The sequence below is a fragment of the Mus caroli genome, chromosome 2 (genome assembly GCF_900094665.2).
Source record: "Mus caroli chromosome 2, CAROLI_EIJ_v1.1, whole genome shotgun sequence".
NCBI lineage: Eukaryota > Metazoa > Chordata > Mammalia > Rodentia > Muridae > Mus > Mus caroli.
The window spans coordinates 145,581,964-145,599,094 of NC_034571.1; the positions used below are offsets into that span (position 1 = coordinate 145,581,964).

Sequence of the window (17,131 nt, forward strand, 5' to 3'; positions counted from 1 at the left end):
GCATTGCCTAGTTGAACTCTATTTGTTGAACCCCACAGAGAGAAACGCATTAAAAGACTTCTGGTAATGTGCTGCAGTTTGTTGCCACCTCTTCAGACTGGCTGATTGGCAGAGTGATGTCAGCCGAGACAAATGCACATGTTGAAACAAGACCCATGGAAGATGTTTTGAGGGAGAATAAATAGATGGGACAGTGGAAGGCTGAGCTGAGCTTGCTGATAGAGCTAGCTGTGCAACACTTGTTGGTAGCTCTTGCGTCTACACTGATCACAGACCTCTGACATCCCTCCTGCTGATTTGTGCCCAGGTTAAGGCCTGACTGTCTCTGCTAGGTAGTGCTATCCGGACTACAGAACTGTACTGCTAATATATCTGTGAAGTATTTACGAGTGGATTGAGCTGCCACTGCTGACTCCTATGAATTGAATAACAGGTAAGATTTGACCAAAGAAAGAACCGTTTCTAAACAGGTCCACTTTCCCCATATCTTTTCTTTTCCGCTACCGTTGGTGGGTGGTGGGCTAAAAGGGAAGATAAAGCATTTTTTTTAAGATTTATTTATTTATTATTATATGTAAGTACACTGTAGTTGTCTTCAGACACTCCAGAAGAGGACGTCAGATCTCATTACAGATGGTTGTGAGCCACCATGTGGTTGCTGGGATTTGAACTCCTGACCTTCGGAAGAGCAGTCTGGTGCTCTTACCCACTGAGCCATCTCACCAGCCTGAAGATAAAGCATTTAAGAACCATCATTAAAAATAAAAAAGTTCCCATAATAGTTTCTTTGTATTTTTGTCCGAAGTCATCAGAATTGAATTTATTGGGTCTTACTGGGGCCTGGGAATCACTGCACAGACCGCTGAGAAACAGAACTCAGTCAAACGGGGTTGGTTTATTGAGTTTACATGCCAAGAGTGATTGATCAGGGAAGCAGTCCAGACTTGGGAGCTGGCTGTGACGCCCAGCTAACATCGTATAGAGTGCCCTGGCTAACATTCAAATTTTAACCTGCCAACCAGGATGTAAATGTCTCTGTCAAGTAGGATGTCAATTTCCAGGGAGATCTTGGGAACTTAAACATTATTTGACCTCCTACTCAAAATGGCAGTTTTACTCCAAATAGCTTCTTATTGGTGCAGGTGTCTTTCTTATGTTGAGGGCCACCCCAGGGGCAGCTTATAAAGGCAAGCAACCATAAAGGCTCATACCTAGCTAGGTGCAGGAGGGACTGCTGGGTGGTCGGTCCTGGTCCAAGCTTATTGTGGCTAACTATACAAAGCAGTTCTTTCTTTCTTTCTTTCTTTCTTTCTTTCTTTCTTTCTTTCTTTCTTTCTTTCTTTCTTTCTTTCTTTCTTTCTTTCTTTCTTTCTTTCTTCCTTTCTTCCTTTCTTCCTTTCTTCCTTCCTTCCTTCCTTCCTTCCTTCCTTCCTTCCTTCCTTCCTTCCTTCCTTCCTCCCTTCCTCCCTTCCTCCCTTCCTCCCTCCCTCCCTCCCTCCCTCCCCCCCCTCTCTTTCGGTTTTTTGAGACAGGGTTTCTCTGTATAGTCCTGGCTGTCCTGGAACTCACTTTATAGACCAAGCTGGCCTCGAACTCAGAAATCCGCCTGCCTCTGCCTCCCGAGTGCTGGGATTAAAGGCATGCGCCACCACGCCTGGCAGTTCTAACTGGCCTCTGTTGTGATTGGTTTCTAAGAATACCAAAGCACAGAACATAATATGCAATCAACTTGAGCCTGAGAAATTTTTCTAGTAACAGCACATGAGAAAGTTTCCTTGGCTATCTAGACAGATAAGAGTTATCCAGGCCTTGGGGCTGGTGAGATGGCTCAGTGGGTAAGAGCACCCGACTGCTCTTCCGAAGGTCAGGAGTTCAAATCCCAGCAACCACATGGTGGCTCACAACCATCTGTAGCGAGATCTGACTCCCTCTTCTGGAGTGTCTGAGGACAGCTACAGTGTACTTACATATAATAAATAAATAAATCTTTAAAAAAAAATGAGTTATCCAGGCCTTAATAGACCTGTTTGTAGAACATGGACAGAGGAGAGCAACTGAACTAGGCATATTTTAGTCATGGGTACAGAACCTGTGTATTAGAGAATATAAGACAATGGCAGTAACTAATAGTATAGAGAGACTGTCACTGCAGCCCAGGCCAGCCCAACTCAGGAACTATCCTTCAAACTTGGGGAGAAAACTTTTCCTTTTGAGACAAAGTCTCACTATGCAGCTCTGGCTCACCTGGATCTTGCTGTGTAGACCAAGCTGGCCTTGAACTCACTGTGATCGGCCTGCCTCTGCCTTCTATGTCCTGAACACAGGCACGAGCCACTATGCCCAGCTAAGAATTTTTTAATGAAGCAGGCTCATGCGTATCTTATCACTGGAAGCTGAAGCAGGAGGATTTGCTGTGAGTTCAAAGCTAGCCTGACCATGAGAGACCCTGTCTCAAAGAGCCAAAACAATAAAAAAGTTTCTGCTATCACAGTGAGTCCTGCAAATGTGAAGGAGGCATCTGTCTTAGTTAGGGTTTTACTGCTGTGAACAGACACCATGACCAAGGCAAGTCTTATAAAAAACAACATTTAATTGGGGCTGGCTTACAGGTTCAGAGGTTCAGTCCATTATCATCAAGGTGGGAGCATGGCAGTATCCAGGCAGGCATGGTGCAAGAGGAGCTGAGAGTTCTATGTCTTCACTCAAAGGCTGCTAGTGGAAGACTGACTTCCAGGCAACTAGGGTAGGGTCTTATACCCACACCCATAGTGACACACCCATTCCAACCAGGCCACACCTATTCCAACAAGGCCACACCTTCAGATGGTGCCACTCCCTGGTCCAAGGATATACAAACCATTACAGCATCTTTCCCTTGTGCAGTGCATCCCTGGGTACCTAGGTAATGGGACATAGTGATGGGGTTCATTTCCACATCCTGCCTGCGGGTCCAGGTGGGTTTGTGCGATGCTGAGGTGCTCTGGGGAAGGTTTGCCGCCCACCTTTCAGACACTGGCTCACTAGACACCACTAATGCCCGGGGGAAGGTCCAGGGTAGTTAATCATTGTCAGCGCTGGGCAGCAGGTCCTCTTGGATGGACCTGTGTAGAAAGAGGGCACACACCTGTCTGGCTTCTGGTTGACCCAGATAGGGCCTGTCTGAGGGACTGAAGTCCAAGGCTGTGTGAGAAAACCCACTACTGACCCTGGCTGAGAGGTCACGCATGTCCTTGCTTTAGGCCTGACTCCACACCAGCTCTTGACTCTGCCTCCTCCTCAGAGTGTGCCTCGAGGGAGCTTCAGCCTCCCACTTGTGCCAGATGGCGCTGATCTTGTCTGAGGGGACATGCTCTTCTGAATACATACAGCCCACCCAGCAGCTTTCCTGAAGGTCTGCCTTCCTGATCTCAGGAACAGGTAGAACAAACTAGCTGTCTGGCTGATGGGACCGAATCAGACACTTCCCCTGTCCGTGGGGAGCAGAAGGGAGTCCTTGTGTCGAGAAAATATCCAAGCACTGTGGACCATCTCAGCCTAGGGCTCTCATTTGCAGTTTGTGTGACAACAGATTCAATAGACAGATTAACAGCCAGGGTTTTAGTCAGGGTGACTATCACTGTGATGAGACACCATGACCAAAAAAGCAAGGTGGTGAGGAAAGGATTTATTTGGCTTAAGCTTCCACATTTATAGTTCATCCCTGACAGAAGCCAAGGCAGGAACTCAAACAGAGCAGGAATATGAAGGCAGGAGCTGATGCAGAGGCCATGGAGGGGTGCTGCTTACTGGCTTGCTCTCCATGGGTTGCTTAGCCTCCTTTCTTACAGATCCCAGAACTGGGTCTGGAGAGATGGCTTAGTGGTTAAGAGCACTGGCTGCTCTTCCAAAGGTCCTGACTTCAATTCCCAGCAATCACATGGTAGCTAACAACCATCTGTAATGGGATCTGATGCCCTCTTGTGTGTCTGAAGACAGTGACAGTGTATTCACATACATTAAATAAATAAATCTTAAAAAAAGAAACTCTAAGGTCATGCTTGTATTAGCTCAGGGCCATTGGCAGGATAAGAGATGACCCCTTGCCTAGTTTTCCCGGTGCCCTTTTGTGTGTGATAGCTAAACACAAAGGATACAGTTGAGGCTCACAGGATACTACCCGGCGCCTCCTGGTGGATACTACCCAGCGCCCCCTGGTGGACGCGAAGCCCGTAGCGTTATCAGGCAGCTACAGCGGTACTTCTAGAAGGTTCTCTAAGGATAGCCCTTTTTCAGGTGAGTGTCTGAATGGGACAGAAGCAAGGAGACTAGAGCTAGATAGCAGCTAGCTGGTGGCAAACTTTCCCTCGTTAAAGTTCAGAGTGACCACCCTGGGTCGTATGACGTGAACCGGTAGAACTCTAGAACATCCTACTCAGGCCTGTGCAACCTGCTGCCCACAGAGACCAGTAGGGCTGAGGGAGACCCAACGCAAACCTGTAAACTTACTTAAAACATTAAGAGTCTCATTTTCAGTGACGATATTGGTAACCGGATTAAGCAGTTCTTGAGTATGAGCTTGTAGAACTGTGGTTCTCAACCTTCCTAAGGCTGCTACCCTTTAATACAGTTCCTCATGTTGTGGTGACCCCCACAACCATAAAATGATTTTCGTTGCTACTACGTAACTGTAATGTTTCTACTGTTATGAACTGTAATGTAAATATCTGTGTGCTTAAGTGATCTTAGGCGACCCACATGAAAAGGTCATTCAAGGGGTCACGACCCACAGGTTGAGAACACCTGTTGTGGCTCCTACTGTTGTTTTGATTCAGTTTACTGTTTGCAAACTCGACATGGTTTTTTAAAAACAATGATGACTCTAGTGGGTAATCGCAGCATTTGGGAAGTTAGCCCTGTGTATACTTGACCCTGGGGCCACTTTTTAGATGATCTTATTTTATATTTTTTGAGACAGGCTTTCACTCTGTGGTCCAGGCTATCTTCATCTGCAGACAATGGTGCCTCAGCCTCCTAAGCAACAAACGTGTATACCATGGCTTGCTCATGTGTGGTTTTCACCGAGGTCGCTTACTTTCAGTGCTAAGATTTGAATCTAGCACTCTGATATGCACGTGTTGTGAGACTTGGATGTCTTTTTTGTTGTTGTTGTTTGTGTTTGTTTGTTTGTTTTTTGGCTTTAATATGAGACAACTTCTCTCTGTTAGCTCAGGCTGCCAACTTCCAGTCCTCCTGCCTCAGTACCACGCCTGCTACCATTTGCCAAGGAGGGCTCAGTTGCATTTGGTGTTGAATCCTTGAGTGCTTGCCTGGTGTATACCTTTTCTATTTCTCCAAAATTTGTTTTGCAGTCTCCCCAAATAAAGGTGCAGTTTCTTACAAGTGTACATATACATGGAAGCCTAATTGGTACCCACAATGTTGTGTGAGTCAGGGCAAAGGTCACACAAGCCTATCAACCCATCAGTGAGGACCTGGTCTACTGTCTTAGCTGTCTTACCAGAAGGACAGCAATGGGAAGACCAAGTCCTGGAGGTGGGCTGAGGCCAAAGCAGGTCACAGCTGTCACTCCTGGTAACTGCCACAGCCCTTTGCCACTGCTTCTCCTCCATGCTCCCTTCCCTTCAGAACTTGGGATTCAGCCCCTGCTGTTGAGGGAGGGAATGAGTGACAGGCCAAGTGACCAATGGTAGCCAAAGGATTGGCTGGGATGGGGCTTGCGCTGCTATGGAGAGGAGGGAAGCCTGCCTCAGAGGATGGGCAGAGGGAAGAAGACCTGGACAGAACAAACAAAGGGGTCATGGGGGAAAAGAGTGCACTGGTTTCTTGAGGCTCTGCAAAGGCTGGGCAAGGAGAAGGGATCAGGGACAGAGGGAAACCTAGGTTGGCTAGAGCAAGAAAAATGGCAAACAGCAGCTGGCATCTCAGATCCTAGCTCCCTCTTCTCCTGAGTGCTGGCATCTGAGCCTTCTAGACTCCCTGGTACATGGAACCAAATCCCAAGCCTCTGAATTTGATGAGTGGTCTGGAATAGGGCTCAGGAGATTGAGTCAACAGGAGTCTCTCTTGAGCCAAGGACACAGAGCCCATGGTGGGAAAGTTGAGGTGAGCTGCTCTCTTATGTCCCTGTCTCCTTCTTTCCTTCCTATCCATTCTGGCCTTCTCCCACAGACAACAATGAGGGGAGGTAGCAGACACCTCAATAATGAGGAGGATGTCAGTGGATGTGAGGACTGTATTATCATCAGTGGGACCTGCAGTGACCAGTCTTCAGACCCCAAGACTGTTCCTTTGATCCAAGTCTTGGAGGCATTCTGCACAGTGGAGAGCAGAGGTATGTGGGCCAGTGAGGGGCTGGGGTGGCATTATACTCTGATGAAACAGGCACAGCTGCATTCCTTGGCTGGGGCAAGAGCTTCCCCCTGGCTAAGGAGGATATAGGGAGATTCTGACCACCCTCATATGCTCCTTAAAGAGAAGTCAGTCTGCTTCCGCAAGACATGGGCAAAGCCAAAGCTTTGTCTCATCTCTGCCCACAGCTTCCTGCTTCTTTCTCCTACTTGAGACTCTGAGGAAGAGCACCCAAGGTGGCTGGTCTCTTACTTTGCCATTCCTGGTAGAGCTGGTCTCAGCATGGCTGGACCATTGGTCCTTTTGCTGTTCTGATGTTGGCTACTACCACTTCCTCTTGGCACCTCCTAGAGCACCTGGGATTCAGCCCCCTGCTGTTGGAAGCCCCCCTGTGTTGTCCGTTCCTGTCCTTGAGATCCATGGTGCCAATCAGAACTTTGTGTAAAGACAAAAGTGGCCAGTTTCCATGCTCACCCAGAAGCTACTGGCTAATGTAGAAATAATTGAAATATGGTCACCGTCAGAAACCACTTTGTTCATTTAAATGAAATTGTCATCATGGGATTGGGCAGTGGCTTTCTTGAAGGAACTGGATGCCTCCCCTCCTTATTAGGACCCCAAATGTTACTGTTTAGCTTGTAGGGAGGAAGGCATGAGCCTAGCCCTGTGCCCAGTTGCTTTATGAGTACATAGAAGATATGGGGCACTGCATGGTCTCTGTTGATGGCTGGTTTGGGGGAGACACTAGAAAAAAGGCCTGTCAGCAAGAAGCCTTTAGACTTCCTTTGAATGTGTACTCTGACTCTTGCCCTCCACAGGATGCAGAACAAGCTCACAACCACCGAAGAGGACTAGTTACGTTCAGGTACCGGCTCCTCCTTGTCGAGGGCTCTGAGCATTTCTTTTAGCTTTCATCCTGTGGGTATCCCGAGACTCGAGAAATTAGAAGTTAAGTGAAAATCTTCATTTGTTCATTTTACCAAGATGGAAAGGTTTGAGTTATTGGGCCCTTTTTATGTGTTTCTGAAATCAGTTCTTCATATATGTAATCAACATTGTGGTTAGTTGGAGTATGTCTAGCCCAGGGACTTGCACTGTTTGGAGGTGTGGCCTTGTAGAGTAGGTGTGCCACTTTAGTCTTAGGCTTTTAAACCCACATCCTACCTGCCTGGAAGCCAGTCTTCTCCTGTTTGCCTTTGGAATAAGATGTTGAACCCTCATCTCAGCTCCCCCTGTACCATGCCTGCCTAGATGCTGCCATGCTCCCACTTTGATGAGCCAGCCCCAACTAAATGTTGTTCTTAAAAGAGTTGCCTTGGGCATGGTGTTCACAGCAGTGAAACCCTACCTAAGTCAGAAGTTGGTACTAGGAGTAGGGAGGGTATTGCTGTGATAGACCTGACCATGCTTTAGTTTGGAAGAATATGGATTTGGGGGCTTTGGATTTGGAAAACAGTGGAATGCTTTAAGCGGGGCTCACTGAGCTATCCTAGTAGGACTATGGAAGACGTAGTTGCTGAGGGTGATGTGAACAGTTCAGACCTGGCCCAAGAGGTTTCAGTGGAGAAGAATTTCAGTATGTGGCTTAGAGGCTGCTTTTGTAGTATTGTGGTGCAGAATGTGGCTGCTCTTTGACCTTGTCTGAAGAGTCTACCTGAGGCTAAGGTAAAGAGATTTATTCTAATTTCATTGACCATGGAATTCTCAAAAAGAATCCAGCAGAGACTTTGTTCTCTGGTTTTGTCTTATGAAGAACGTTTTAATGAAAAGGAGCTGAAAAAGGAAAAATATAAAATATATGGTTCAAGTAATAAAGGGGCATCAGAAAGTGAAATGGAGCTGAATCCTATGGGTTTTTTTGGGGGGGGGTTGTTTGTTTGTTTGTTTGTTTGTTTTTTGGTTTTTCAAGACAGGGTTTCTCTGTGTAGCCCTGGCTATCCTGGAACTCACTTTGTTGACCAGGCTGGCCTCGAACTCAGAAATCCACCTGCCTCTGCCTCCCAAGTGCTGGGATTTAAAGGCATGCGCCACCACGCCCAGCTGAATCCTATGTTTAAGGAGACAAACAGATTAAGGGTGTGGTGAGTTTGGGGCAAGATCCCACCCAGCTAAGCTTATTGTTTATGATTTTGCAGTTGAACAAGGGATGGCTATATATATGATATCTAGGCATTATTATAGTTGATTATTGTTTTCATTTGAACTTTGTTTGTTTGTTTGTTTGTTTGTTTTGTTTTTCGAGACAGGGTTTCTCTGTATAGCCCTGGCTGTCCTGGAACTCACTTTGTAGACCAGGCTGGCCTCGAACTCAGAAATCCGCCTGCCTCTGCCTCCCAAGTGCTGGGATTAAAGGCGTGCGCCACCACCGCCCGGCTCTCATTTGAACTTTTAATTTGAAATGAATTACAATCCAGAAATGGAAAGCACACTTGTGATTCACACTTGGTGAAGCCTAGTTTTAGTTGATGACCCTAGTGTCTTGGAGATACCACTACCATGGGATGATCACCAAGAACAGAAGCAGCTGTGCAGTGGAGTCAACCAGAGCCTAGAGTGCTACAGAAGGCAGAGCTGGAGAAGTGACACCAGCCCGTTGGAGGAGCCCAGAAGATCATGTGTGGATCCTAGACATTGGAACAAGAAGCTGTGAGGCTGAAGTTGACTTGGAGACTCCAAGATGTTAAAGATGCCAGAGCCATGGGATCCCTGCTGAGGAAAGCTGCTAACAGGGAGTGGAACTGGACCAGGAGAAAAAAGTTTGTTGCAGTCAACAAAGATGGCAAAAGGGGTTAGAGATCAGCTAGTTTCCTGTCTTGTTTTGGAGACTATAGTTAAGTGATTGGATGACTCTCAGAAGGGACCTTGAGCTTTGGATTTTTAACATTGTTGAGACGGCTATAGACTATGGGGACTTTGGAAGTTGGACTAAATATACTTTTTAAAAATTAATTTATTTATTTTATGTAAGTATACTGTAGCTGTCTTCAGAAACCCCAGAAGAGGACATCAGATCTCATTATGGATGGTTGTGAGCCACCATATGGTTGCTGGGATTTGAACTCAGGACCTTTGGAAGAACAGTCAGTGCTCTTAACTGCTGAGCCATCTCCCCAGCCCCCTAAATGTACTTTTTTATTAGGCTATGTTTAGGTATGGCCTCCATAGACTCATATGCTTGAACAAGCCTATGGGGGCCAAGGAGTGGCACTACTAGGAGGTGTGGCCTTTTGGGAGTAGATGTATCACTGTGGGTGTGGGCATTAAGACCCTCATCCTAGCTGCCTGGAAGCCAGTCTTCTCCTAGTGGCCTTCAGATGAAGATGCAGAACTCTCAGCTCCTCCTGCACCATGCCTGCCTGGATGCTGCCATGCTCCTGCCTTGATAATGGACTGAACCTCTGAACCTCTAAGCCAGCCCAATTAGATGTTGTTCCTGTAAAAGTTGCCTTGGTCATGGTGTCTGTTCACAGCAGTAAAACCCTAGCCAAGACAAATATTGTTGATAAGGTACTTAATACTTAACATAGCAAAATGCACTTATTCCAACTTGGTCATACCATGTTTGGACTTTCTGCTTTGCCTTATTTTGTTTTGTGGTGAGACAGGACCTGGCTGTGTATCTCTGCTGGGCCTAGAAACCTTTGTGCAGACCAGAACTACAGTCATGCCACCACACATGACTTTTTTTTTTTCCTTGCTGGTTCTCATGTCCACATCTTTACATGATCTAACATGTGACTGTATCCCAATCCTTAAATTTTGGTTCCTCTATTCTTATATCAAAAAACAAGACACAACCCAAACAAACAAAAAACCTAAACAAACAAATCCCCCAAACATAAAATACTTGTGAATGAACTTAACCAAGAAAGTGAAAGGCTTCTGGAGGGAAAATTTTATGACATTGAAAAAGGAAAGGAAAGATGAGACTCGATGATAAAAAGGACCTCTTTGGATGAACAGAATTAGCGTTGTGAAAACAGCTGTACAGGAACAATTTACAGATTTGATCTGTAAATAAGTGTAATCCTCATCAAAATTCTAACAATATTTTTTTCAGATCACTAGAAAAAAGCAATAAAAAAATTTTATATGGAGATACAAAAGACAACAAATGACCAACTTGTTTCTGAGCAGAGAGAAAACTGTTGGAGATATCACAATACCCCACGTCAGATGCTGCTACTGAACTATGCACATAAGATACTTGTATGAAATGGCAGTGAACAGAACTGAATAGAGGGCCTAGAGTTTAACCCACACAGGTAGGGCCACCTAATTTTTGACAAAGATGTCAAAAACATATTCTGGCAAAAGGATTTAACAAATGGTGCTAGGAAAGTTGTGTATCCATCTTGTAGTCATTTGAATAATAATGGCCTCTATAGACTCATATGTTTGAATACTTGACCCCCAGTTGGTGGAACTGCTTGGGAAGGATTAGGAGGTGTGGTCTTGTTGGAGGATGTGTGTCACCAGGAGTGGTCTTTGAAGTTTCAAAATCCCACACCACTCTGGTTAGCTCTCTCTGCCTCCTACCTGTGGATCAAGATGTGAGCTCTCAGCTGTACATGCCACTGTGGCTTTCTTTTGTCTTCAAGGACTCTTATAACCCACTGAAACTGTAAGCCAATTAAATGCTGTCTTTTATAAGTTGCCTTGGTCATGGTGCTTTATCGCAGCACTAAAAAGCCTAAAAGGTATCCCTAAAGAGGGGGAAAATGCAATTCATATTTCTTACCCTGTACAAACTTAATTCAAAGTAGACCAAAGACCTTGATTTACAACTTGAAATGCTCAAAAGGCTAGTGGGAAATACAGAGTACAGTTCACAGGTATTGACAGGAACTTCTTAAACAGGAATACATAGAGTATAGTTCATAGGCGTTCCCTAAACAGGATTCCAGTGGCATCGTAGGAAGTAGCCCCAAGAATAAAAAAAATCACAACCACATTAAGCCAAACACTTCTGCACAGCAAGGCTGGAGAGATGACTCAGTGGTTAAGAGCACTGGCTGCTCTTTCAGAAATCCTGAGTTCAATTTGTAGCGTGCACCTGGCAGCTCACACCTGTCTGTGACTCTAATCCTAGGGCTTCTGGCCCCCTGATACAAACATTCATGCATGCAAAACACCAGTGCACGTGAAATAAAAATGAATCAATACTAACAAAAACCTTTCTGCACAGCAAAGGAAGTAGCCTGCAGAACGGGAGAAAATCATTGCCACCAAACTTTAGGTAGAGATCAGCATCCCGAGCTTGGTTATATTTAGTTTATATTTATACATTTAGCTAGCTACTAGTAATCCCCCCCACCACAGTTATATTTTTCTTTTTTCTTTTTTTAAAAAATTTATTCATTTATTATATGTAAGTACAGTGTAGCTGTACTTCAGACACTCCAGAAGAGGGCGCCAGATCTTGTTACGGATGGTTGTGAGCCACCATGTGGTTGCTGGGAATTGAACTCAGGACCTTCGGAAGAGCAGTCAGTGCTCTTAACCGCTGAGCCATCTCTCCAGCCCCCCAGTTATATTTTTCTTGCTCTTAGTTCAGGTCAGTGTTTTGTTTGTTTGTTTGAGGCATGGTTTCTCTGTGTAGCCCTGATTATTCTGGAACTCGCTCTGTAGACCAAGTTGGTTTCAAACTCAGAGATTCACCTGCCTCTGTCTCTTGAGTGCTGGGATTAAAGGTGTGTGCCACCACCTGGCTTGTTAGAGTCTTTTTAAAAATCACTTTAAAAACGTTATTTTCTTATTTAATGTATGAGTGACCTGCTGCATATATCTCTGCAGGCAAGAAAAGGGCATCAGATCCCCTTATAGATGGTTGTGAGCCACTATGTGGTTGTTGGGAATTGAACTCAGTCTTTGCCATACTCTACACAGGCTTTGCCAGCCTGGTGTACACAGACCTCGACGTGCTGAGTCATCTCTCCATCTCCCACTGGACACTTTTTAATGGAAGTATTTAGTAACAGTTATGTTCAAGTCAGCAAGATATTGTAGAATATCACATGTCATGTCACAGTCCAATAATTTCAAAGATGTTAAGCACATGTAGCTTGTAACAACAACAACAACAGCAACAACAACAACCATAGCCATAGCGATGTAATTCATAAAACAGACAGTGGTTTATTAAGATGGTTTTAAATTATTTTACCATGAATAAAGCATAACTATAACAAACTTCTATATTCAAACAGGAATAGCCTTTTAAAAAAAAACCAAAAACCCAAAACCAAAAACACCCCTCCCCCCAAACAGGATCTCACCAGTCTTGGCTGGTGGAGAATTCTGTGTGGGCCAGGCTCTGCCTTCTGAACACTGTGATTAACACTGTGATTCTTCCACCATCTGGAAGAATCACTTTGGTGGGCCATGTCCTTGCTCCCAGAGCTTTATAAACTGTTTCACCAGGACCTGGTTGACAAACTCAGTGTTTCTTTTTCAGATCTTGATACTTCCTTTTGGGTTGTTCTAGAGATCTGTTCATTATTGTTCTCTTCTTACTATGGTTTGGTCTCTCATGTTCCTTTCTCGTCTTTTTAGCTTGAAATATTTTATCTGGCTCATTAGCAACTGTTGCTTTGGCCTTAATTTCTGATGTTTGTTAAGCAAAATAATTTGAGTGTCCTTTTGTTTCTGCCAGCACTTCACTCAACAGCAACAGATGAACGTAGTCGCCACATGGTTCTGAAAACATAAACACCAGCAACAGCTTGCTTAGGCCAAGACTGCCTGGTTTTCTGCCTTGAAAGCTGGGATGGAGCTCCAGCCTCTGGAGGCAGTCTGATGCAGCCCAGTGTGAACTGGGCAGCACTCTCAAAGGCAGCTGTCTTGGCTCCAAGCTCTTTCCAACAACAGATAGAGGCTTCCACACTGGCCTGAAGTCTACTCATGTCTCAAATTATTGCTGCTTAAGATGCAGGAGACCCAGGCCACACACCTGGTTCCCCAGGCTGGCCTGTCATTTTGTTACCAGCATGGACAGCCTGCTGACCATCCCCCACTTAACTGCTTCTCACTCGCAAATGACAATAATACAATATTTTTTTAATTGAACATTCAGTTATTTTTTAATTTTTAGAAAAAAAAAACAATTTTATTGGGGCTGAAGAGATGGCTTAGCAATTAGATTAAAAGCATTGCTTGCTCTTCCAAAGGACCTGGGTTCAATTCCCAGCACCCACATGGCAGCTCACAACTGTCTATAACTTCTGTTCCAGGAGATCTGACACCCTTGTATGGAAAAACATACAGGCAAAATACCAATGTACATGAAATAAAAATAAATTATTAAACACTCTGAATATATTTATAAATTTTTATTTATTATTTATTTTTAATGTGTGTTGTTGATTTGCCTGCAAGTATGTCTGTGCACTGTTCCTGATGCCTTCAGAGGCCAGGAGAGGGTGTGAAACCCCCTGATTGTGGAATGACAGGAAGTTGTTATCATGTGGGTGCTAAGAACTGAACCCTAGTTTTCTGGAAGAGCAGTCAGAGAGCAGCCAGTGCTCTTAACTACTGAGCCATTTCTCCAGCCTTGAAAACTCGCTTACTGAACTTGGACGGGGAAGCTTCTGTCACTCTATTTGCCATGGAGGCATTCACGCTGTCGTGAATCTTCTCTGGATCTGATGCACCAATCTCTATATAAAAATGAACTCAAAGCCGGGCGTGGTGGAGCACGCCTTTAAATCCCAGCACTTGGGAGGCAGAGGCAGGTGGATTTCTGAGTTTGAGGCCAGCCTGGTCGACAAAGTGAGTACCAGGACAGCCAGAGCTACACAGAGAAACCCTGTCTCGAAAAAAACAAAACAAAAAACCCCCAAATAACAACAACAACAACAACAACAACAAAAACCCCAAACAAAAAGGAACTCCTCCAGCATCTTCCTGGGATCCATCAAAGGTCACAGGGGCAGACATAGTTTTTGTTTCAATTCTGGAGCAATGACTTCAGCAGGAAGGATGGGTGTGACCCAAGGAAAGGAATGAGTTCTCTCTCTGGGCTGTCCAAAGTGGCTTTTGCCGAAGGATTCTCTGTCACCTTCTAGTATGATTCCTGGAGGTTTGGGGCCATTGCAGTTTGCCCTAATATCTCTGTGGGAAGACTGGCTGGCTCTGAGATGAGGGACTTGACTCTAGAGTGGAGACATTCTGGAGAACAGGTCCTCTCTGTCTTTTAGCTCCTCTAAGCCAGTGGGCTGTGCTTCCCACGGTGGAAGAGGATCCTATAAAGCCTTATTACAGCAAAATGAAGTGGCAGTATTGTAGGGACCCTTAGCTGTACTGCTGTATTGCCTGTCTTGCTTGTATTTCCTTTTCGCAGGACCTCACAGGAGATGGAGATGAAGATAGGGATGGTGAGGTGGGGGGCAGCAGTGGCTCTGGCACTCCAGTGATGCCCCAATTCCTCTGCGAGACCAGGATACCCTCTAAAGCCCCAGCAGTAAGTCCCCTCCTGCTGAGCCCAGGCTCCTCCCGCCGCTCACAGACCAGCATAGAAAATGAGGCTAAGGTAATTCAGCAGGTCTTTCTCCCACACCTGGGTTTAAAATCTATAATTAAACCTTTAAAAACTTGTTTTACTCTTATTCACACGTCTCTGCGTATAGACCACAGGAGTGCCTATGCTCTTTGGGGCCAGAAAGGGCGTGGCACTCCTGGAGATGGAATTACAGGCAGGTGTAAGCAACCCCAGGAGGGTGCTTAGGATGGAACTCAAGTCCACTGGAGGAGCAGTAAGGAAGGGCTTTCAACTGCTGAGCCATCACTCCAACCCCTACATCTTTTGGTTCATTAGCTCCAGCTTGTTTCATTAAAAGCAGCAATCAAATACAGCTAGGGGATGAGTTGTGCCTCCCTGTCTTGAGTGTTAGGTGAGCCCCTAAGCCTGTGGTTTCACTCTTGGCTTGACCGTGTTGGAACTATGTTGAGGAGGCAAGAATTCCCACAGCCCAGTTTCTGGCTCACCTTGGAGCTGATCTGAAAGCCACTGATGGACATCACCCTTGTCTCTTGTGTCTTTTCCTGCTGTCTTGAGGCAACCCCAGCAGATCAAGCACTTTCTTGGGTTTCCAGATAGCACAGGATCCACTGAACCAGGGACCCTGCCTTCCCTGAGCTCAGCTTCATAGCCTCTAGAGGGCATAACCTGTCATGCCTAGGAACCTTATTCTGTTTCTGCTTTGGGGTCAATGACTGCCAGCTCTTGTTCTTACAACACAAAAGGGTCCGGGTTTGTTTCTTCACTCTTGCTTGCGTGGGACCTAACGGAGGGAGGCTGTCCATATGCACCCCCATCTATTTTGCTTTGCTGGGACTCAAACCTTTTCTTCTGTCTGCAGTCCCTCAGTTGGCAAGCAAACACTTCAGCAAGCACACCCTGGCTGTCCCCTGCCAGCCCTTACCCCATCATTGACCTCACAGATGAAGATGTGATACCCCAGAGCGTCAGTACCCCATCGGTTGACTGGAGCCAGGACAGCCATCAGGAGGGCATGGATACCACACAGGCAGATGCAGAGAGCAGAGATGGAGGCAACATTGAGTATCAGGTACCACGAGATGGGATTTCTGCCTTAAGCCCCTGAATGTAGAGAACAGATAACAGCTGTATAGTGATCAGCCTCTATGATTGATGTCATTTTTTCATACATTACAATTCTAAGTATTTTCCAAATTCAACGTTGTCTTTCTTTTGCCCTGCTCTGCTCCTGGACACCGATATGAACAGTGTTCTCTCCCCCCCCCCCACCTCCCACCCCTCTTGGTGTGCACATGTGTGGTGTGTGCATGTGCCACTGGAAGCCAGAGGTTGACATCAGATGTATTCCTCATTCATTTCCCACCTGTTATTATTGTGTATGTTGTGTGCATGTGAGGATGCAGGTGTACACATGTCATAGTGTGTATAGAAGGCAGAGGACAGTCTCAAGTGTCAGTCCTTGGCTCCCACTGTGCTTTGAGACAGGCTCTCCTGTTTTCCACTTTGTGAGACAGACATTAGCACTCAGGCGTCAAAGAATTCTCCTGTGTCTGCCTTCCGCTTGTCTTTGGCATGCTAGGTTACAGACATGCATTATTGCATGTAGCTTTAAATGGGCTCTGGTACTTGTCTTTGGATGGTAAGCGCTTTATCCACTTAGCCCTCTACCTTATTTTATTTTTATTTCATGAAGAATTTGATTTAATTTTATGTATGCGGATGTTTTGCTTGCATGTGTATGTGTACACCATGTATGTGCCATATGCCCTCAGAAACCAAAAGAGGGTGCTAGATCCTCTAGAGCTGGAATTGCAGACAGTTATGAGCAACCATGTGGGTACTGGGAATCGAACCTGGGTCTTCTGGAAGAACAGCCCGTGCTCTGAACTAATAAACAATCTCTCCAGAACCCTTCACCTTATTTTTAAGACAACATCTCTCACTGGCTCAGAGCTCACCCACTGGGCTCCATTGGTTGGCCAGGAGGCTCCAGGGATTCTTCAGTCTGAGTCTTCCCAGTGCTGGGATTGCAGGCACATGCAACACAAACAGCTTTAGGAGTGGGTGCTGGGGGTCTGTGTGGCCATTGCCTCCGCCCCATTCATGGACACCATGCTCTGAATATTGCCTCCCTCCCTTCCTCCCTCCTTCCCTCCTCCTTTCTTTCTTTCTTTCTTTCTTTCTTTCTTTCTTTCTTTCTTTCTTTCTTTTTCTTCCTTCCTTCCTTCCTTCCTTCCTTCCTTCCTCCCTCCCTCCCTCCCTCCCTCTCTCTCTCTCTCTCTC

At 45.7% G+C, this 17,131-nt stretch overlaps 1 protein-coding gene across 1 annotated transcript in view; it reads left to right on the plus strand.

Annotated features, from left to right (window-relative positions):
- Window positions 1–6,174: 6,174 nt before the first annotated feature.
- Window positions 6,175–17,131, plus strand: part of LOC110307386 (DNA (cytosine-5)-methyltransferase 3C) — a 34,441-nt gene continuing 23,484 nt past the window's right edge. The window contains exons 1-4 of the mRNA XM_021179618.1: window positions 6,175–6,331; window positions 7,167–7,213; window positions 14,690–14,878; window positions 15,708–15,917. Coding sequence (XP_021035277.1) covers window positions 6,175–6,331; window positions 7,167–7,213; window positions 14,690–14,878; window positions 15,708–15,917 — 603 coding nt within the window. The remainder of the gene's footprint in view (window positions 6,332–7,166; window positions 7,214–14,689; window positions 14,879–15,707; window positions 15,918–17,131) is intronic.